Source organism: Tiliqua scincoides, chromosome 5 (genome assembly GCF_035046505.1).
Source record: "Tiliqua scincoides isolate rTilSci1 chromosome 5, rTilSci1.hap2, whole genome shotgun sequence".
In the NCBI taxonomy this organism is placed as follows: Eukaryota; Metazoa; Chordata; class Lepidosauria; order Squamata; family Scincidae; genus Tiliqua; species Tiliqua scincoides.
This window is the reverse complement of record NC_089825.1, coordinates 39,104,742-39,127,869: the sequence shown is the minus strand read 5'-3', so window position 1 is coordinate 39,127,869 and position 23,128 is coordinate 39,104,742. Positions and strand designations below refer to the sequence as shown.

The window sequence follows — 23,128 nt, the reverse complement described above, 5'->3', positions numbered from 1 at the left end:
TACAGGTAAGGAAAATGGGTTAAACTTAGGGCTGGGACTACATAGGTTACGCATGAGGATATTGGCCATAGATTACAACATGTCTTAATTTAAAAAAAAAAAATCAACAACGACTGAAAAGAAAAATAGTCATTGATAAAAAATTATCATATTTGTCATTATACTAATTAATGATTTAACTAAACAATCAATATTGTTTAACTAAAATTATTTATCCAGTCATAAAAAGGCTTCAAATTTTGCACATACAATAAAATGTTTCTTATATTAGTCTTCAATTTCTGATATCACATTTAAGAGGAGTATTTCAGGTTTGAATGGTACTACACAATTCAATATCTCTTGTAACAATATATGTCACTTTCCAATATTTCTTTGCTTTCCACATATCCACCACATATAATAAAGAATTCCCTCAATCTCTTTGCATATCTAACAGTTATTTGATGACCCAGGGTACATTTTTGCTACTTCCTCTGGAATTAAATATCATTTATAAAACAATTTATATAAATTCTCTTTAGAAGATACCACTTTAATTATCTTAATACCACTTTAATTATCTTAATATTTGTGTTCCAACTTTGTTTTCATTTACATCTGCTTTGATTTGACATAATTAATGTAATACTCCTCACTTCTGAGGATAATTCAATCCATTAATCTCTACAAAAAAATTTCCACTTGTTATTCAGCCATTTTCATTTCCTGTCTTAGCATTTTCTTTGTTTGCCATCTTGCTGATATTTTCCTTCTTGCTCCTCCCACTGCTCCTTCTTCCTCTTCTCTTATTTTTCTTGATCCCTCTCTTTTCTTCTTCCGTTTTCTCCATTCTATTCTTTTTGAATTTAATCCAAAGATTCTTCTTGAAAGGACGCGCTCTCTTTCTCTGAGAGTTCCCTCTTTTTTCTTCCTGAAAATTCCGAGTTCTAATAATAAATGCTGCTTTTTCCATCTCCTGTCTCATTACAAAAATCTCCAATTCTTTAGCTTCATCTGATATTTGGTCCATTCTTTTTTCCATCCCCTCCATACTTTTCTTTGTTTGTCTGTTTGTTAGGGAGGAGTTTATTTGCCTCATTTGTTCAGATAGTTTTCATTGCTTGCTTCATTTCACTTCTGAATTCTTGCAACATCTCCATTAATGAGGTCTGGCTTTCGCTAACATCCTTTAAATTTTTTGATGTCATTATTATCAGTATCAAATCAAGCCGATATAACTCTGGAGTTAAAGGTTTTGTTTGCTTTCATTTTTTTATCTAGGCCGTGGGGGGGGGGGTACTCAGCTGTCCAAATTGTCTCTGAAGATGGCATCCGGGATACGATGTGATTCAGCACAGAGCAATCGGGGGAAATATCTCTGAAACCGCTGTCTCAAGAGACTGCCCCATTCAAGCTCTCAGCCTTCGTTCCTTCTTCTTGGCAACGAAGAGTACCTCATTGTTGAGGTCCTTAGAAAACACCTCTATTTAGCAGTTCCCCCCGGAGCCCTCCAAGGTTCCCTGCTACTTCACTGAGTGTTAACTCCGCCCCCCCAGTTTAGAACTATCTCAACCAGTCATTCTTCAAGACTTTACGTACTTACTGTAATGAACCTAAAATGGTCGCATAAGAGTTGATAATTCATTCCATTTTTGTTTTCATAGTGGATACTGAGACAAAGTATCAATGTGTGATACTGGCCTTTATACAGCTAGCTTGAGATCTCTACAACTGCATTTTGGTTAGGAGCATTGCTCCAAAGCAAGGAACCCAGGGCAAGTGAAACAGTGCCTTTATTTGGGTGGCACCCATGGCAGTGCTGATGCAATGTGCATAAGAGGAACAAAAGTAAATTCCTTATTATCTCCTCCACACTGAAGCTCTCTAATCCCATTGAAAAACTGCTACAAAGCAATGGGGGACCCTTGGCAGCGGCATACGACACAGTGTCAGGGATTATGGCTGGGGAGAGGGAGGAATGCCCAAAGTTTGTGAACTGAGTTAAACTTCCATTCACAGTTTTCAGTTTCAGTGTGTTTCCATTGTTCCCTGCATCCCTCCATGCCACATCCCAGGCTGTTGTTGAAGTTCCCCTGACACTCAACAGTGGCATCAGGGAGCTTCAGTAGAGAGGAAGGGGGCAGGTGCCTTGCACTAGTAGCACTTGTCACACAGCTTCTTCTTGAGTTGCTACTCTTTGGTATGTACTTAGCAACATGATCATATACATGTCTTCAGTCTGTGGGATGAGATGCAAAAGTGGAGTGCGACCCAACTTCAGGTGGGTTGCAGCATTGCTACTGAGATCTGTTTTGAGGCTCAGCCCTGCCCAGTTTGAACAGTAGCCAGATCTAGAGGATAATGAAAATCCTGCTTATACAGAACAATAATTCTAACAAAGCCATTTAAGACACGTGGCACATCTCTCCCTATGGGTATGAGCTCTGCACGCACTTTATAGGGCTCCAGACTGGGGCAATATATCCTGTGAGAAATCAGACCCGGCATTACAAAAGACTTTTTAATTAAACTTTTAAAAAGAGAACTGCAAAGAACATATTGACTTGCCTGAAGATATATCTCTTCACCATTATGGGCTAGGTTAGTAAAGTCAGACAGAATTAATCAGAGATGGAAATAAGACATAGGATGATAGCTAATACTGCTTTGACGAATTTCATCCCTACTATCTCCTCAGATAATTTAGGTTTGCCATACATCATAGACCACTTCCATCCATGCATTCAGAAAAGTCTGCTGTGAAGCAGATCTGCCTGCCTGTAGCTTGCACAGGGATGCATACACAGTAGTGACTAAATGCAGATTTACTGCTGAACTTCCATTCACTTATGATGTGATGTCATGCCATAGAGTCAAAATTCTTTTATGTAGTAAAAATGTTTTAATTTGGCATAAACTATTCAATGTACGAGAGGCACAGGATTTACTTCTCATTATTCACTGAATTCATGGATTTGTTTGTTCCTTAATCATTAAATGAAGGAGAAAAACAACCCCGCACTGAGCAGATTTGTCATTAACTTCTGTGATTTGCGTGCCCCAACCCCTATTCTGTATCAATAAATTTAATGGTCAAAGTTTTAAAGGGTTCTGTTAATGTAAACAAATCATCTCCACTTCTGCTGAATGTGTTTGCATGCTATATTCAACTTCATTGCCAGGATGGTTAAGAAATCCTTCAACTGAGGGAAATCCATAGATTTTTAACTATTTTATCCCTAAAAGTCAACAGTACATTGACCTGGAGAATCTGCATGGTAGTACAAAGGGAGTGGTAGCATAGAAAAAATGAAATGAGACAAAAGATGAGTCCTTTACTGATATTATGACTGAGTTGCTATTCATCAGACATTTTCTTTACTCATTGACATTCCTGGAAGTATTACCATGTTCTCGCACTGTTCCCATTCTTTGTTATTCTATTTATTTAAATGATTTATATCCTACTTTTAAACATAGTGTGTAATGGCTGCCCACTGCAACTGATTGCAGTCCAAATTTCCAGGATGCTACATATTTTTTTTAAGTTGAGGGATGAGGTTGGAAAACACAGTGTATTTGAAAATACTGAACCACCCCATCAAGATTAAACGTTTGCTCTCCGGCTTCAATCATAGACTGAGTGAAGCTCTCTCAATAATATTGGTATCACAGATGCAGGCACCACGGAGGCTGATATCCAACTGATACTACAGGGGCCCGCAGATCCACTTGCCAGGTTGCCTACAGACATAAATCCTCTCAGGTTGGTGGATTACTGCACAATACCCAGTTTAGGATATATGCATTGGATTGTATCCTGAGAAAGTTAGTTACAATTAACACCATTGAAATGAATGAGACTAAGGGCGCAATCCTAACCAATTTTCCAGCACTGACATAAGGGCAATGCAGCTCTAAGGGAACAAACATTCCCTTACCCTGAGGAGGCCTCTGTGACTGTCACCTAACTGCAGGATGCAGCACATGCCCCATTGGCAAAGCTATGTCAGAGCTGGAAAGTTGGTTAGGATTTGGGCCCAATGGCTCAATCCTATGCTACTTTCCAGTGCTGATGCAGCTGTACCAACAGGGTGTGTGCTGTATCCTGCATTGGGGAGCCAGTCACAGAGAGCTCGTCAGGGTAAGGGAATATTTGTTTCCTTTGCTCAGGGTTGCATTGCAGTTGCATCAGCACTGGAAAGTTGGATGGGACTGGGCCCTAGGTTAGTCATGACTCATTTGTCTCAGGCTGCAATCCTATACATACTTACATGGGAGTGAGTTCCATTGAACTCAGTGGGTCTTTTGATTGAGAAGACATGTATAGGATTGCACTGTCAATGACTTCAACAGTGGTTAGTTGAGTTGGATGTAACCCATTGGTGTGCGAGGTTTTAGACCTAGCTCCCCAGATGTCAGACTCCACAGCAAATAAAGCACCAATCTTCACAGAACAGCCAATTTAAGAAGAAGGCCATGTTTATGTAGTCAAAGTAATGCATCATAGGCTATATGAGAAAGGATTTATCCCTCCCTATATTTCTTCCACTACCTACTGTCCTTAGACACCCATTCCGTCCCAAGTGAAAAAAGACATTGCTTTGTGCTACTTATTGAAAAAAAAATTCTTCTAGAAGGAGTGGCAAACAAACAAACAAAAATAGTTCATTGAGCTTTGGAATCTTGACATTTTTCTTGGCTTAAGTTTCCCACACTAACTTATTCATATACATATATTAGTTTAATATTTTCAGATTCTCTGTATTAGTAGTTCTAATGGGTAGCAGCACCAGTTTATGACAAGAAGGTCTTGGTGGCACAGCAGTTACCCAAAATGCAAACAGTGCTTCAGTGTCCTAGGCATGTAGGCAGTGGCCCGCACCTGAAGTTGCATGTTTGTCTGGGTGAGTTCTTCTGCTTTCTTTTCCAGTGACATCACCCAGACCTTCCTCTTCTGTCTGCAGCGTGTGGCAGCTGCTCGGTTTCGTTCCAGAAATTTCCGCCGCCTCTCGTCTGGGTCTTCGTCCACCACTCTCCTCCTCCGACCCCCAGTGGGCTGAGGTGGCTGTATTGTTTGCGTGGGCTGCATTTGTTGGGTTGCTGCTGATACCTGAACAGAAACAGAACTGAGTTCAGTTAAGTAACCATTGAGTGGATGACACAATAGTTGACAGTGATATAGTAAAATGGAGATGAACTGCAACTGAAAAAAAAAAAATTGTGACCAGGCTATGATCTTTGAATGCAGACATACTGGCAAGATATGAGGATGGCAGAAGTTCAAAGACTTCACCAGAAGCTCCGTAAATTAGTCTTTGACTAAAAGCCTACATGAACCAAGATGTTTTGGAAAGTCCTTTTTGAATCGCAGCAGGGAGGAAATATTTTTTTTTTTGCTCCATCTTATTAAAAATGTTTCATTTCATTTCAACAACAGTAAAGAAAGCATTCAATTCAAGTGTGAAGCAGCTAGATCAGTCCAGCAACTAGTATTAATCACAAAAACGGAAAGGAGTCCTGAGAACATTCATTCTGTTAAATTATTTAAAGATGTATCTTTTCTTTCACACTAAACATAGGCCTTGTTTACACAGACCATTATCCTACAGTAACAACCCGTTAATTTGCTTTCGCCTTTGGTATATGAGCAAGGAATAAATCTAAGATTTCAGCAAGTCAAATGCAGGGAGCAAAGTGGGGAATCAAGGGTATTTTATTCTCTCTTTTCCTAAAGTTGGGGCAACTGTGGACTGATTCTATTACTACTATTACCATCAAAATAATGTGGGTTGAGTGCATTTGAACAAAGGAGCAATTCAAATCTTCAGAACAACTAATGGTACCATCCTATGCAGAACAGAAGGCATGTGGAAGCTTTTTATTTAAAGTACACATATTTCAATTTATTTATTGGCACTTTCAGATGTGCTTTTTCTAGTGTTAGTCGGTCATGGTTTTCCGCTTCCAATTGCATGCAGAACGTCAGCAGTCCTTCCACACCACATTAGATAAAGCTTGTTTTTATCATGGTAACTTGACCTTGTGTCTTTTACCCCTCCACTGTTTATTGTCTTCCACTGTATCTGGGCATGCGCTTCTCAGAAAAGACAGAACTGTAGCACAAGGAAGTCTACACATGCAATCATTCTTTGTGCTGCTGTACTGCAAAATGAGTTTCTCTCTTGATAAACAGGAAAATTTAAGTATGGGAAAAACACCAGCTGACAACAAATGGATGACAATGTTGTGTGAACCCCCCTGTAGAGGGTAAGTGAGGCCATGTGGCAATTCTAGACTAAGCACACCATTTGGAAGTGCCCCATGTCTCTGTAGACTAAGGGCCCAATCCAACTCTGGTGCAGTCACAAAGCAGCACCAGGTATGGGAACACATGTTCCTAGGAGGCCCAAGTGATTGCCCCACCACTTGCAGGATGCAGTGCACACCCTACTGGCACAACTGCACCAGCACTGGAAAACTGATTAGAATTGGGCCCTAAATCCATCAGGAACAATAATTTAAGTCTATTCTTCTCAGGCTAGTTCAGATGACAATTTTCCCTAGTCCCACACTCTTGGTGCATGCATCTGGTGGGAGTATCTCCCCAGTACTATCCCACAATTAGAGAAAACAGCCATATTTCCCTGGATGTCAGGGTAGAGGCAAGGATGTGAACATATACATCTTTTAGGTGAAAAGGTATTGTCCATACCAGTCCCTTGTTGACATGTTTAGCAGGGAGAGTTAGACATAGGTTATGTCCACACCAAAAAATAAAATAAAAAAATAAATAAAAAATAAATAAATTCAAATGCTTTGTGATGTGCCATTCCGGACTACTACTACAGGTAGCTCCAATTCTGAACATTTGAATCACTCTCATTTGTGGTTGTGCCTGGAACTGAAACTTTCCTTTGGCATGTCAAAGGCTTTAGGCAGATTGTTGGTTTCTCATAGTCAATGATCATGGTAAAAACAAATGCTCACATGCATTGAAACACCAGGCTGTGAACTCAGATGAAGCAAGCAGTGACCTGATAAGACTACTGTTCATGTGAAGAGACTGGAACTTGAGGAAACTCTCACGTGATCACTTTATTGAATGTCTACAAGCCATCAGCCTCACGCTTTAACCTGTTTCTAGATTTGTGGGAGTTGACCCTCATGGTCTGTCACCACAGTGTTAACTTGAGAAAGTTGATGTTGAGAAATGCCAGATGCTCTCTTTTCAGAGACACTTATGCCGTCTCCACAGCAACACACCTGAAGTGTAAAGCCCTTAAAGGCCTCTTTTGAAACTGTCAACATAACATCAAAGGCCATAAGCAACACCTTCTGTGTCATCAATGGCTTGTTGTTTACATTTCTAGACACCAAAATCTTTGCACATGCCTTTCTGCTTTTTCTTTTTTCATCCAACATATGAATACTGCTTTTTGAGCTCTGTCATTCAGCTCCCCCCTCTTACATATATAAAATCACCTCATCACCTACCTGGATGGAACACCATAAGTGGATGGAACAGATGGTGATGAGGCTATAAGGGGTGGTACCAGATCAATTAGGGAACTGATTAGCTGTGATTTCTTGGATCAGAAAAGCCTGGCTATAAATACCCTTGTCTTGTCCTGACACTCAGATGGGAGTGGGTTTTGCAGAAGTCAGATCACAATTATCCAGGTTTAGGGTTCTACTGAACTTCTGGCAGGAATATTTGTTTCAGTCTTTTGTCTGAACTTAGTGGAGCTTTAACATCTCTGCTCCAAGTTACCTTTAGTATTTCTTAGGTGTTAGCTTAGTTTTTATTCTATTTTTAGTCCCTTAACAATTTCACCCTTAGAGGGTGAAATATCTGGTTAAAATCTAGATTTAGTGAATGTCACCTTGAAACCTGGAAAATGAACCTCTCACTTTGCAACTGCTGTTCCAAGGAGAATGGATGTTGGCTTCTCCACCCTTCATCCCTGCCAAAGATTCCAACCAATTCACAGAGCAAGAGAGAAGCATGACACTTTTATTTTTCCATAGGCAAGGGAAGGGGGTTTCTGACAAAATCCTATACATGCCTACTCAGAAATAAGCATAGAAAGCATTTGGACCCTGTTGTCATTGTCAAGAACAGAGAGCACTTACTGCCCTCAGAAGGGCAAGCCCTCAGGAGGAAGCTCTCACCCCTTTCAGCTGGCAAGTGCTGCCGTGATACATGCAGACACAGGAAGTCTACTGAAGAATGATTGGCAGCACCAGATGAGGAACTAGAATACCTTTTGCCACCAAGAAAGCTCTAGATTGCAGTGAATATGTGGTCACAAATCCCACATGAGCTGAAACCCATGGATGTATTTTCTCACAGAATAGCTGCATGTTTAATCTGAGTCTATGCCTGGCCTGTGCAAGGATGACAGGCAAAAGGCCTTAGGATGAGGCAGGCTATATGAGAGAAAATGGGGAAAAAGCGGTTTCACTCTTATAGCAACTCTTTGGGTGCCCTCTGGGGAGAAAGGTGGAGTACAAATCAATCAATCAAATAAATAAATAGCAGTGGCCTATGTGAGCAGTTGGGTATGACTGTTGTTAGGGATACAAACCATCTTGCCGCCTTGGGTGCCCTTCTGGGAGAAAGGCGGAATACAAATCTAATAAATAAATAAATAAATCTTAGGTTCAGATGGACTGAGATAAGCCTTGGATAAATTCCAGCGGGGTAGCTGTGTTAGGGCCCAATGCTATCCAACTTTCCAGCACCAGTGCAGCACCAAGGTAAGGGGACAAACTTTCCCGTACCTTGAGGAAGCATCTTTGACTGCCTCCCCACCACAGGTTGCAGCACATGCCCCATTGGCACATCAGCACCAGCACTGGAAAATTGGACAGGATTGGGCCCTTAGTCTACTGCAGCAAAAACAACCCTCTTGGCAGATTAAAGATGAATACATTTATTTCAACATAATCTTTTCTGACTTAGTGTTGGTTTCATCAGTTTCATGCATGTATCACAGTGTATGATTATGTAGATACTGCTAGGATAACTTTTTAAAAACAACAACAGAATGTTTTCACATGCAAGATTATTATGTATATTGTGCTTACTGGTGATGTAAAAGCTTTCTGTTTTGCAAAGGCAATGTTAACAAGTTTGTGAGCATTCACAATCAGCACAAGGCAGAGCAAAACAACTGCCTAGCTGAATCCGAGATCTTTCAAGTGGAAACTTGACTAAAAGAAGTCTCCATTCTTAAAAAAAATACCCAATACCTGAGAAATGGGTGCAATATGTGAATTAGATCAACCCACACGAAGCAAAGCATCTATCACACACAAATGAGGCCATACTAAATGGAGTGGGTTTTGCCTTGATCACTGATCCAGTACATTCTTTCTATTCTTTATAGCTGAGTGCTCTGTTTGCAATTTTTCATTGTAGCAACTCATTCATTAGGCTCCGCATGGCTTTTGAAAAGTTTGAAATTTAATACAGGGGCATGGCACAAAATAATCAAAATTATGGCAAAAGGGGAACCTAGCTCCTAGCAATTCAGATCATGCTTTGGTTTTGACATGAACCTTGGAACTGAAGTGTTTGGTTCAATAGAAAGAGTTGGTTAATAATTAGTAAAGTGTACCATAAGATTAATGTGTCTGCTGAAACAGTCTGACCCCCCAAAGAGGCCAGTACTAAGGGGAATTATAGATGGGTTTGGAAAGTAATAACCTTCTGTTTATTACTCACTCAAACCATCTTTTATCCCAGTCAATGCCCTCTTCAAAAAGTGTCATGCTTTTGTGTTCCCATGAGGAATTCAGACTGTTCTGTTGTCCAGGGAACCACCTGACCTATAGATCTTAAAATTTCCATTTATCCTCTAAGCAGTACTGTATGATGTTTTTGCACAAATATTTCTTTTACTTGAGGAATACGGAACTGAAGCAATTGTGATAAAGCCAATTGGGAATTCTCTGTTGGAAGGGAGTTGGTTAAGTCTTTGTCCATTTAGACCTGGCATATTCCTTGATAACATTCTAGAGATAATATAGAGAAAATGTGCCCTAATTTTATTAATTTCTGCAGTTTAAAGGTATTTGTATTTTGAATTTTAACTTGGTTCAGCTGTAGAAACCAAGGTGGCTCGTAGCACCAGCCTTCAGATTGGATTTAAACACATCTCAGCTGAAAAGAATGTGGTTTTCCTATATGACTTATTCTCACTGTAAAATATTTTATGGTACTGAGAATGCAGGTTGCTATGGTATATAAAAATAAACTACATGCTTGGCCAAAATTCAGCCCTTAGTCACATATGTGGAAGACTTCTTGCTTCAGGAGACTTTGGGCACATTCCTAACCAGGTCTACTCAGAAGTAAGTCCTATTGTGTTCAATGGGTCTTACTCCCAGGAAAGTGAGGTTAGGATTGCAGCCTTTGTGACAATACACTTGAGCAGCTCCACGCTTTATAAAGGAGACACTATTGCTGCAGGTGCACCATAGCAAACACATAACCATCTGTGGCTTTCAACATCAGGTACCATATACATGTCATCAATGTATACAACATGTACTTGCAGTGTTTATGTGTCACCAATGCATATACAGTGGTATTAAAAGACATGAAAACGTTGCCCACACTTTCTGCATTTGCTGTGGAAAAACACTGGCCTAATCCACAATAATTATTTGTGCCATAAATTCCAGAACTCCAGAGCTGGGATATGGAGCTTAATGTTCTATTTATACAATGTGATTCAAAGTTCCGCAGTGGCCATTTTATATACAGTACTTTGCAAAAAAAAAAAAAAAAAAAAGTACATGATATAGAGATGATGACTCTTCTCTGAGCTGGCCAGTTGAGTGGAAAGAAGAATCTATGCCTTTTCATTCCACCCACTCAGCACAGCATCCTGCTGTTTCTATGTGGGAATGAACTATCAACCTAGCCATGTAAACTTCAACACAAGTAAGTTAATATCATGTGGTCAATTGCCACATAATGACTTTAAGATTTGGTTTTATGTGCATTGGATTTTAAGTGCATAAGTTATCTGTAGATGTTCAATTCCTGTATGGATGTACAGTACCGATAGAGGTGGGCTGGTGCAGGGGAAGGGCAGGTGTTCTGGATTGGAGATTGAGTCCTAGGAGGCAATATAGGACTTGGGAAAGTTTAACAGCCCAACACTGAGCTGCCCAGAGTCTGGAGCTGCCGCGGTGCCAAACATGGCTACTGAAGCGTCCAGCATGTCCCAGGCAGCCGCTGCCGTCCCCTTGCCCTGAGTAAAGGAAGTAGGCCTGCAATGGGGCTACTCGATTCTATAGCAGCTCTGGAGCTGTCACAGAATCAAAGAGTTCCGTGTCTGACTGTGTGACTGGACACAGAGCTCAGGATCTGGTGGACCTGAGCTCCATCAGCCCTGCCCTCCTCCAACCCCACTCCCCTGGAACATCTTCTCCCTGCCATCTCCCCACCCTCCCCCACCTCCCCTCCGCACTGGAACGCCTCCTCCTCGCTTTCCCCCATCTACCTCTCCACTGCCCAGCGGTTCAGGTGACTGCCAAGCAGCTGAGCACCAGCTTTCCACCAGGGCTAGCCCAGTGCCAACTGGTGCTGGACTGGTGCTAAGCCTCGCAAACATGCCTTATGGTGAGCCGATGGTAAGCCGGCTCACAGAGCTCAAGATGGGGCTCTGAGAATCCAAATATACAAAGAAGACAATCTAAGCATTTGTGTTTACATTTGCATTAACAAGCAATAGTTCTGAAAATGCTCTACCTGTACTTGTCCACCCGTGTGCAGTGGAGGATGCGGTGAGGTCTGGTGATGCGCTGGATGTGTGTGAAGGTGTGAGTGAGAATGGTGATGTGGGTGGTTTTGCTGGTGATGAGTCTGAGGATGAGAATGGTGTGCTGGGTGTTGGTGCTGGTGTGGGTAGGGATGATGAGGTGGAAGCGTCTGATGCGGATGCGGGTGCGAGTGCATGTGGTGGTGTGCTGTCTGGTCCTGTCGGGAGCTCATCATTTCCATCATATGACCCATGGTGTTCATATTCCCATTTGACATGCCTGTAGGATGATGAGTCAATGCTGCCTTCAGCCTCTGCAACAAAATGAAAGAGAGCATTTAAAATGTATACATTGACCAAGATTCAGTTGGTTGTACCATTTAGGGCGCAATCCGAACCCCTTATGTCAGTGCTTTCCAGCACTGGCATAAGGAAATGCAGCTCTGAGGTAAGGGAACAAACATTCCCTTACTTTGAGGAGGCCTCCGTGAGTGACACCCAACTGCAGGATGCAGCACATGCCCCACTGGCACCGCTATGTCAGTGCAGGAAAGCACTGTCATAAGGGGTTAGGATTGCGCCTTTAGTTAATTAAAAAAAATGGGGTACAATCCAGCCTGAGTTGAATGCTTTCCAATTCCACTAACTTAAATGCCAGTGTTTTTTGTTTTTTTAAAAATATATTTTATTCATTCATTACAGATACAGGAAAGGAAATAGGCTTAACTTTGGGTAGGGTACAACACAGGTTACACATAAGGTTTGGCCCCAGATTCCAACATACATCATTCAGTTAACACAGAAAAAAGACAATAATCATCAATACAAAGCTTCGCATATTTATCAATATAAAAAATTAATTTTTACGAAACACTCAATTTTATCTAACTAGATTTATCTACCCAATCATATAAAAACTTCCAATATTTTCTTACTCTATCTAAATCTCTCTCTTTCATTCTTTCTGTTAAAACTTCCATTTCTGCTACTTCATAGATTTTACCTATTAAATCTTCTTTAATTGGTAGATCTATAGATTTCCATTTTTGCGCAAACAATATTCTTGCCGCTGTAACAATATGTACAATAAGGTGTTTCTTAGGTTGGTCTTTAATTTCTGATGTCACATTTAGGAGGAATATTTCTGGTTTAAATGGTAATACACAATGCAATATCTCTTGCAACACTTTATGTATCATTTTCCAATATTTCTTTGCTATTAAATGCCAGTGTTAAATGCAAATCTCTACCACTGAAGTTAATGAGACCCAAAATTGCTTAACTTTGGGTCCAATCTCTGTCCAACTTTCCAGCCGCAATGCACCTCCGAGGTAAGGCATCATTGAGGAAGCTTCTGTGACTGCCCCCCCCCCCCAAAGGATGCAGTACATGCTCTACTGTCATGGCCACACCAGCATAGGAAAGTTGAATAGGATAGAGCCCCTTTGTTTGGTACATGACCAGGGGCTTTAGTGAATTGTGCTGTTGGGTTCTGATTACTTGTGAAGAAAGACCCAAACGTCTGACTTGCAAATCTTCTTCTATAGATATTTGAGATACTTTGCTACCAAAGAAAAATGTAAAATTTTCTTCAGAGCAAAATCTTGATTTTTATATATATATTTGTTATATATATATATATATATATATATATATAACAAATATTAGTATTCATTCATGAAGGGTTAATATGATTTGAAAAATAAAAAGAATTAATTGTGGTTTATTTTTCTTTCCTTGATTCTAGGTACGTGCTCTGGTGAGAATTCTGTACAGCAGGTATAGCTTTGGGCATATTTTCACAGGAAATCATATAAAAGACTTTCTGCATCATTGCTCTTACGTAAACATTCTCCCAGAAGAAAAGGAAATGAATTATTCTGGAGAAATGGCTAGTAAGTATTTAATAACTGGGTATTTATAAGTATTTATAAGAAATATTTATAAGAAAAGTTCAACAAAAGATTTATCATATGTATATTTTCTGTGGAACTCCTTCAAAGACTTTAAGGAACCTGTTTTGTTGGAGTTAAACCCTCCTCTTATAACAATTATGAATGGAGTTCCCCCCTTTTCATAAAATCTGTGGAAACGAATGAAATGTTTTGCAATATGAGAAAAAGAGATTTGACGTTTCCTGGCGAATGGTAAATAAGAACAGTTGGCAAACTTTGATTAAAATCTTTAGAAACAGATACTTACAAAACAGTGGTGTCTCAGAATCTTTTAAAATAATATTTCTCTCTCTCTCTCTCTCTCTCTCTCTCTCTCACACACACACACACACACACACACACACACACACCTTTTGGAATTGTGTGTGTCTCTGTATTTTTGTCTCAAACGGCTTGAAGCAGCAATATATCAAATCCCCACATTTTAAAATGTTATTACATTACTGCTGAATTATATTTGAAATGGCTTTTATTTGCTATTGATGCAAAATTATGTTCCACTCAAAAAATAGTTTGGAGTGCTTGCATAGTTAAAGTTTTTGCCAGCATGTTGTGAAGGTTTGCCTCCGTTTGCTAATACACATATCTCCCTTTTGGTCAAGATCTGGAAGCATGGGAAGAGGAAGGATGCATCACAGACTGTGCTTCCTTCAAATATCTGTCTTGGCTCTTTGTTCTGATGTTGTCAGAGATTCAGCAATAGAAACAGGGATGTGCTTTCCAATTTCTGCACTTCAGAGACTAACAGAAGCAGTGACTTCCATCAGAGTAAAATGTTAATGATGGTATGATGGAAAAACAATGTTGGGAAGACTAATATATTTTGAAGTACTCAAAACAGTGAATTCAGATTTAAGAGCCCTATCTTGAGCTCTGCATGTTGGCTAACTGCCGGCACGCACTGTTGCAAATGTGCGTTTAGCACCAGCCCAGCACCGGGGCTAGCCCAGCATGAGCTTGCGCTGAGCTAGCACCGATGGAAAGCCAGTGCTCCACTGCTTGGTGGTCACCTGAACCGCCGGGTGGTGGGAAGGTGAACTGGGGTGTGGGGGGAGGTGGGGAGGAGGCATTCCAGGGCGGGGGGGGGGATGGAGGGAGGGCGGGGAAAGGCCAGGGAGAAGGCGTGCTGGGGGGAGTGGGGCAGGAGGAGGGCAGGACCAGTGGAGCTCAGCCATGCAACCCGACCTAGAACTCTTTGATTCTACAGCAGTTCCAGAGCTGCTGCAGAATCGAGTAGGCCCCCACTGCAGGGTAACTTTTCTTACCAGGGCAAGGGGACAAACGTTCCCTTCCTCTGAGGAGCCACTGCCCAGTTGTGCTCAGGATGCTGTGGAAGCCATTTCCGGCGCAGCCCTGTGCTCTGGGCAGCTCAGGATTGGACTTAACAGTGGTGGCATTTTTACTCTAGCATAGGGATAATTCTCCAGGCTCAGCATAGAATAGAATAGAATCCTTTATTGGCATATATAGCAAACAGATCTACAGACTATATACAATGGGTCAGACAGGAAGCAAATCTTGATTACTCAGCTCAATAAGCTGATACAGGAATGTTGCCACCATATCAGTTGTTTAAACAGATGAGTCAGTTATAACATATTTTTTGCCCTGTCAGTAAACTTTCCTCTTGTCCTCAATATGGGGTCCAGATTTCTTTGACAGATCTCAGTATAAGAGGGGCAATAACGAACTGAGTGGACAATAGTCTCAATACACCCCAACCCACAAGGGCGTTGCCTGTGAGCATGGGCTATCTTATGAAATTTTACAAATAAAACAGCAGACGGGAGAACATTAAAGCTCTCCTTTTTTGGTAACAGTGCAATGAATAAAGATATGAGGCTACTTTACCATAACTATAGGGATCTCCAAGCTTAATGGGGAACACGCTCTATTCCTATAAAGATCCTGCTCCAGGTGCATAGGATCAGGACCATTCTGGTAGCCTTGCACTCTCCTTCACCTGATCTTCCACACCAGCCAAGGCACGTTTGCTTACTTGCAAGTAAACGTGACCATGAGGCTTAGTTTCGCTTTCCATAGGGCTCAATACATTCCTCTGCTTGGAGGGAAGGACTTCCTCCTCAGGTGTTTTTGAGGGCTGCATTCATTGGATCAGGACCATTCTGGTGTCACTGGATTTCTCTCAGCCTGCCCTTTCTGATGGATTAAGGCAAGTTCGCCTACTCATGAATAAACGTGTGATACGGCTCACTTTCACTTTCCATAGGGATCCATGCATTTTTTGTTCTCCAGTTTTTTGGCCATAATTTTTGATAGAAAGGAGATATTTCACTCTGGTTTTTTTGCATTGCATTCCGCTCAAAATTCTGCATGCAACAGTATATAATATGATGAGGTTACTCCTAACCACCGCGATTTTAGCGTGTCACCCGCCCTGTGCGTGTCACCTGGTGTGGTCCGCACCTCCCGCACCCCCTAGCGATGCCACTGGCTATATTAACTGCCATTTGCCAGTGACTAGCCCATGAAGGATTATAATATAAATTTAGACCTCGGTACTGTTTAACTTGTTCTAATTTATGTTCATTAAGTTGCCAGGTATATGAATTCCAAGATATAGAAAACACAAGTATTTTGGACTTGTCAAAATTCAGCTATAAATGATTTTCTACCAAATACTTTTTCAAAAGGTGTTTTAAACCCAAGCATGTATGGGACATTATTATGGCATCATCTGCATATAAAATAATCGGGATCTGAGTGGATCTTAATCTGGGATAGTGTCCATCCACATCAGACAAGGAGAGCTCAGCATAGGTGAAATAGGTTTGGCACAAGATAACCAGGGCCAGCCTTAGGAGCTGCTGGGCCCACTGCAAAACATTTTTGCAGATCCCCCTAACTCCCCCCGTGGGTTCTCCCCTATTCACCAGGATGAGTGGCAGCGGTGAGGTACCTGGCAGCAGCATCACTGCCAATGGCTTATGGGGAGGTTTCAAGCCAGTCAGACTCAGGGGAAGTGAGAGGGTTGTCCAGCGGCAATGCTCCGCTTGACCCACTTTCCCCTTGATTCCTCAGCATGGAATATTCCATGCCAGAGCATCAGCTACTGTTACGGGAAAATACCCCCATTTTATTGTATTTCTGGTTATGCTGCTTTGATGTCAAGAACAGGCCTTCATATATGGATGCCAGCAGGCAAAATGAACTATTCCCCCAGAACACACTGGCCTACAGACCTCATTCCCACTTTGGTCAAGCTCAGACTCTTGGTTGTTTGTTTGTATTCCTCTTCTCCCCTCACAATCACACATCCTGGAAGGAAAGTGATAATCCTACGTAGTATCTCAAGTTGAATGAAACTCAATAATCCTGTCGGACAGTTTTCCATTGTATCTTCAGTTTGTGTTTGCTTTCCTGAATGCAATTCCAGTAACTTCTGTATTTTGCACCAAAACATTGGATTATACCTGTATTTTGCATTAACTTCATTTTAAGTTACTAGACATCCTTTACTTAAAATAAGTTAAAATAAGTAAACCTCATTTTAAGTTACCAGACATCCTCTGGTAGCAAAGGGCTAATCTGTATTTTAGCTGACACTGCTAGCCCTGTTTATCTGCATCCTGGCTGATTAAGGGGAATTCCCTTCATTCATACCTAAGTTATCTATTGATACACTAAAAGCAAACACCCCAAATTACACATTTATCCCCCACACATTCGGCTTACACGTAAGCAACTTTTCAATATCCTTAAATACTAAGGAGGGTTGACTAGCAAATGGTCACTCTCCGGAGTGTCCACACACACACGCTGCTCACATAAACTGCTGCTCATAGACCAGATGCCCAGACAGGTAGCTATGTCTTGCGCTTTGAACTCTTTTTCTTCCCTCACCCCCCTTGTTCCCTTCTCTCCTCATCTTTAGCTAGCAGCTGGGGTTGGCAGAGCAGGGATCTCTGATATCCTTCCCTACCATTCCTCTTTCTGATATCTTCAGATGCACCAAATACACTCACACAACACTGCACTCGCCACTATAGAACACTCTGGTTAGGGCACTACAATAGTCCTTTACTGATTCTTTTGGATATCTATGTTGTGTCCCTTTTAATAAAGTTGTAATCATTTATTGGAATATTTCTCTTAGTCTCTTCTTAAAAGGAATTTCTGCAGAACACTGATTTGCATCCAGTCTAAGGTCCCAGTGCTCCAATAGTGCAGGTATACTAATTCCCCCAGACAAATAAACCAAGCTCATTTGATAACACTACAGAGCAAGGTGCCAGCTCTGACTGTGGGCACTCTGTTCACCGACCCAGTGTGGGGTCCCTCCAGGTGTGGGGCCCAATTTAGCCAAATTGGTCAAATTGTCTTAAGGCTGGCTCTGTGCATGGAACAATGAAATTCCATTTTGATATACTGGAATCAATGTAATCCTTTAAAGAATGTTAAAAGATATGTTTTGTGTATTGTTTAACTAACTTGAAGCTAGGTATCATCTAAGTTTCCTGGTGTTTTGTTTTTTGTTTTCCATAGGTCATTTACAGAGAAATACTTCTGTGAATGCAAGTACACTCAGTGAACAAGCTTCTTCCCAGGACAAAAGGAGTGGTCTGGTCCACATTGTACAAGTGGAAGGTCCTTTGCCTAGTGGAATTCTTGGTGGAAGCTTGCACTCATAGAGTGCGTTTCTGTTCATGGCAGAGTTACACCGGATGCAACTCCATATTCCTATTATTAAGGTCACCTAACTGACTTCATCCAACAATCATATTATGATAAACAATCATCACAAGCTGAGACAATGGGAAAAACCTTATATCACCAAATATCCACATTGAAACATAAGGACATGTACTCTACAAAAATGGCCCAATTTTTTTTTTTTCAAAACTCTGTGTTGTTTACCTTCACACAATAAGACTGAGAGCCCAGTCCTGAGGTCCACGGCACGGCTCTGCGCTGCGGACCTCAGTTGTAAACGTGCTGTAAGTCACATTTGCGGGGCTTACCGCTGGGCTTCCCCGGACCGCCGGGCAGCGCAACAGGAGGCGGGAGCGTGGCCGGGGGCGTGGGAGAGGTGTTTTGGGGAGGGGGGATGTGTGGCCAGGGGCGTGGGGGAGGCATGTCAGGGTCGGGGAGAGGCGGATCCATGGAACTGAGCTCCGCAGGATCCTAGGCGCTTGTGCAGGGCTGCTCGCCCTATGCGAGTGCCTTTACTTTAGCGGCGACCTTTTGGTCACCGCTAAAGTGAGTAGCCCCATTGCGGGGCTGCTTCCCTTACTCAGGGAAAGAGGATGAACGTCCCCTCCTCCTGAGGAGCCTCCCACGGTAGCGCAGGAGGCACAGGACCCGGCGGCAGCCCTCTGTGGAGCTGCCGGGTTCGGGAACTCCAGGTAGCTCAGGATTGGGCTGCTCGCCCCCAACCCTATGGGCACCTTCCACTGACAGAGTTAGCATTCTGTTAGCAGAAGGCCCTCTCTATTGGTGGTGCAGATGCAGATGCAACATCATTAAGCACAATGCAACTGCTGGTGCAAATGGTTGGTGACCTTTGGAGGATGCACATTGTTGGCAGAGGTGGGCAGTCGGTGGGGAGGGGGAGTAACTGAGTGTTTTGGAGGAGGGATGAGGGGCTTGTCAGGAAGGGAGGGCAGGAATGGATCAGGCAGTAGCCATACACATCAGATCCTTGTCTTTTTCTGTCCACCTTGACACCAGCTCTCCTTGGACAGCTGGTGAAGGTCCGAGAGCACTCAGAGGGGGCATAAACAGAGGTAAAGGAAAAATATTTTCCTTAATATCTCTCAGGCTTCCTGATTGCCTTCCCACATAGCATGCAATGTTTGCCTCCATGGCGCAGCTGCATGGTTTAGCTTGGTGGGGAATAGGATGGGGTAGAAACTGAATAGATAAAAATTGCCAGGCTCTAGTTTTAACTACCCATTCACTTAAAGTTGGTTAAAGAGGCATTTTCCAATACTTAGCTATCAGCACTTTGCTGTTATTTATAAACTCCAGACTAAGTGGTAATGTGCTTTCGTAATGACACCTTTCAAATTACCACTTAAAATACCTTATAGGTTTCTTGGTAGCACACATCCTATCACCACTTCTGTTATTACAAAAATCCTATCCCAAAACACTTCAACATTTTTACACCACCACATAGCATGTAATTTGCATTTGGATTTTGACATTTATTTCTGCTTAAAGGATATATTTTTGTCAATCACTTCGGTGTTAAATACAATCCAGATAGTATTTTACAATGATTCTCTGACATTAACACAATGTGACTAAGCTGGACCTCCTACACATATGAAAGTCCAGACATCTTCTTGAATATCCCAACCTATTCACTTAACCAGTGGTATTCAAACTGGGGCATTATGACTCCCCAGCCTGAGGGTCCTGGTCCCTTTCCCCTTAAGGGGCAGGGGCAACCAGGAGGCAGGAAGGAGGCAGCGGCCCAATCCCCAGGATCACGCCGCTCAGGGGGGCTGCAGGGGCTTGGTGCACTTGCCCAAGCCCCCTGCAGCCCCCGGGGGTGTGGGGAGCCCTACACGACCTTTGGCAGGGCTCCCTGGGTCAGGGAAGGTGACAGTGGAGTGATCGCGCCCCGCTCCGCTAAACCGGAAGCGAAGCGCGATCGCCCCACTCTCACTTTCCCTGACCCGAGGAGCCCTGCAGGCGCTTGTGCCCGGCTCCCCACAGCCAGGGATGGCTGCTGCAGGGACTGGAGGGTGCACCCCAGTCCCTGCAACCTGGTCAAAAGGGGAAGTGGGGTGATCGCACACTGCATCCGGTTTAGCGGAGCGGGGCAAGATCGCTCCACTGTCACTTCCCTGACCCAGGGAGTCCTTCTGAAGATCGCGCAGGGCTCCCTGCACCAAGTGCACCAAGCCCCTGCAGCCCCCCTGAGGGGCACGATCCTGGGGATCACACTGCTGCCTCCCCCTGCCCCCGCAAAGTCTTACTGTGGGATTCAAACTCCCTGTGAGTTTGAAAACCACAGACTTAACCCAACAATTAAAGTCCATTATCTGCAATATCCTTTAGATTAAAAAATAATCCATACACATCTGTTAATAACCCTTTATGTTTTTTTATAGGGCAATCAAAGTTTCAAAAAAAGGGAAAAATTTTTCCCTTACAGTGCCTGATGTAAAATTAACATTAACTTATTTTTAGGCAATTTCAACCAGAAAGCATAATAACAATAACAATAATATGTTGAGATATTTCACACCCTTGGATTCATACTTATTTTGAAGAGTAATTAAGGTCAGTCTTGGTTTGTGGTACCCTATACAAAATTATGTTTGTGCCTTTAAATTTTTTAAAACTCTTTACCTGTAATGATGATTACCAGGTTTTCACTGTTAAATACAGGTAAGAAGTTAATTTAGTTACTGCCATTCTTCCTAGCTATGACAAATTCAGTTGTGGTCAATTATGTAAATCTCTTTCAATCTCTTCAAGCAGCCTTTGTTAAGCCTTTAATATGAAGTCAATTATCTAAGTGTACTTGGAGTGTTTGTAAAGAAAAATCTTTCACTTTTCTTTTTTCTCTTCTTTTTTATAAACGTGGGAGCTATCTAATGATTACTAAGCAGTAATTAGTGAATCACTGTGTCCAGTTCTGGTCGCCGCATTTCAAAAAAGACATAGTGGAAATGGAAAGGGTGCAAAAGAGAGCGACTAAGATGATTACGGGCTGGGGCACCTTCCTTATGAGGAAAGGCTACGGCGTTTGGACTCTTCAGCCTAGAAAAGAGACACCTGCGGGGGGACATGATTGAGACATACAAAATTATGCAGGGGATGGACAGAGTGGATAGGGAGATGCTCTTTACACTCTCACATAATACCAGAACCAGGGGACATCCACTAAAATTGAGTGTTGGGCGGGTTAGGACAGACAAAAGAAAATATTTCTTTACTCAGCGTGTGGTCGGTCTGTGGAACTCCTTGCCACAGGATGTGGTGCTGGCGTCTACCCTAGACACCTTTAAAAGGGGATTGGACAAGTTTCTGGAGGAAAAATCCATTATGGGGTACAAGCCATGATGTGTATGCGCAACCTCCTGATTTTAGAAATGGGTTATGTCAGAATGCCAAATGCAAGGGAGGGCACCAGGATGAGGTCTCTTGTTATCTGGTGTGCTGCCTGGGGCATTTGGTGGGCCGCTGTGAGATACAGGAAGCTGGACTAGATGGGCCTATGGCCTGATCCAGTGGGGCTGTTCTTATGTTCTTAAGTTCTTATGTTCACTGTGGTATGTCTTTTTGATAAATTATATTAATATTGTTGTTTCATAAATTAACCACTTAGAACAAAGTGGAAGCAAATACTAACATACAGAAGTTCAAATTTCATTTATGTCATTGTGAAAGAATAAAGTCCCATATTAACAAGGTGGTAACCAAAGCATCAACCTCCTATTCTGAACTGAGCACCAACTGATTTTTTGGGGGGGGGCGGGGGTGGATTTACAGCAATCATTTTTCAGATGTAGAATTGCTCACTTACAGCTTGTATGATCAAGAGATTTCAGATATCAGTTTAATTTAATTGTCTACATTTTATAGAGAAATTTCTCCATGCCATGGTTTAAATTTTGTAGAATTCAATGCATGACTACAGAACTCTGGATCACTGCCAGAATGATACAAAATATGTGATACAGGTGTTGATAATGAGGTCTGCATGGCTACTCGACCTTGTTCCGGAGATAACCTTTCAGTTTTTTCATTCTGTCCGGAAAAGTATTATATGAATGCAGTTCAAAACCAAATGAAAAACTGGCCTTTTCTACCAAGAAGATATAACCTTATCTACTCAGTGCCTCTCACATTTTTGTTAGCCACCATCCAAAAACAGCACAGCATTTGCCAAACTGCGGGGTGGGGTGGGGGGGGGGGAGGGAATAAACTAAAATACCATTACCTTCTCTTTGTCTTTCTCCTGATTAAGAAACAATCTTCTTTGAATTACTTCTTGACTATGGCTACTGCCACGGAACCCATATATACTAACACAGTGATCCAGAGAACATTGTCAAATGTTTCTGTTCAGTGGGCTTACAAACGAAGCCATTTGCACAAAATAGGCATACTGGGGATGAATCAGGTACAGTGGACATGCAAAGATTAAGGTGGACTGAGCCCAGGAAATGCTTTGATGATGGTGTGGATCTGGTTGAACAGATGAAATATAAAACACGTTCCAATCAGGAATGCTATGTGGCGCCCTCTTGTTTAGAAAAAACATAATAAATAGGAAAATAACAGATGAAGAAAACACAGGAAGACAACCCTTCCCCCCCAACTTTTGGGTAGTTTCTCAGTATGTGTGTTTCAGGAATCTAGTCCAAGTAAGAACTCCAGGGATGTGCCAGAGCAACAGAACAAAGACTTGAGTCAAGTCCCGAATCT

General features: G+C 42.1%; 1 protein-coding gene across 3 annotated transcripts in view; it reads right to left on the bottom strand.

The window, feature by feature from the left end:
- CREB5 (cAMP responsive element binding protein 5) overlaps positions 1-23,128 on the bottom strand; it is a 304,261-nt gene that overhangs the window by 3,786 nt on the left and 277,347 nt on the right. For all 3 annotated transcript variants that reach the window (XM_066627888.1, XM_066627889.1, XM_066627890.1), the window contains 2 exons: positions 11,753-12,076; positions 4,868-5,095 (listed from right to left, as the gene is read on the bottom strand). In XM_066627888.1, the coding sequence (XP_066483985.1) occupies positions 4,868-5,095; positions 11,753-12,076 (552 nt within the window). The remainder of the gene's footprint in view (positions 1-4,867; positions 5,096-11,752; positions 12,077-23,128) is intronic.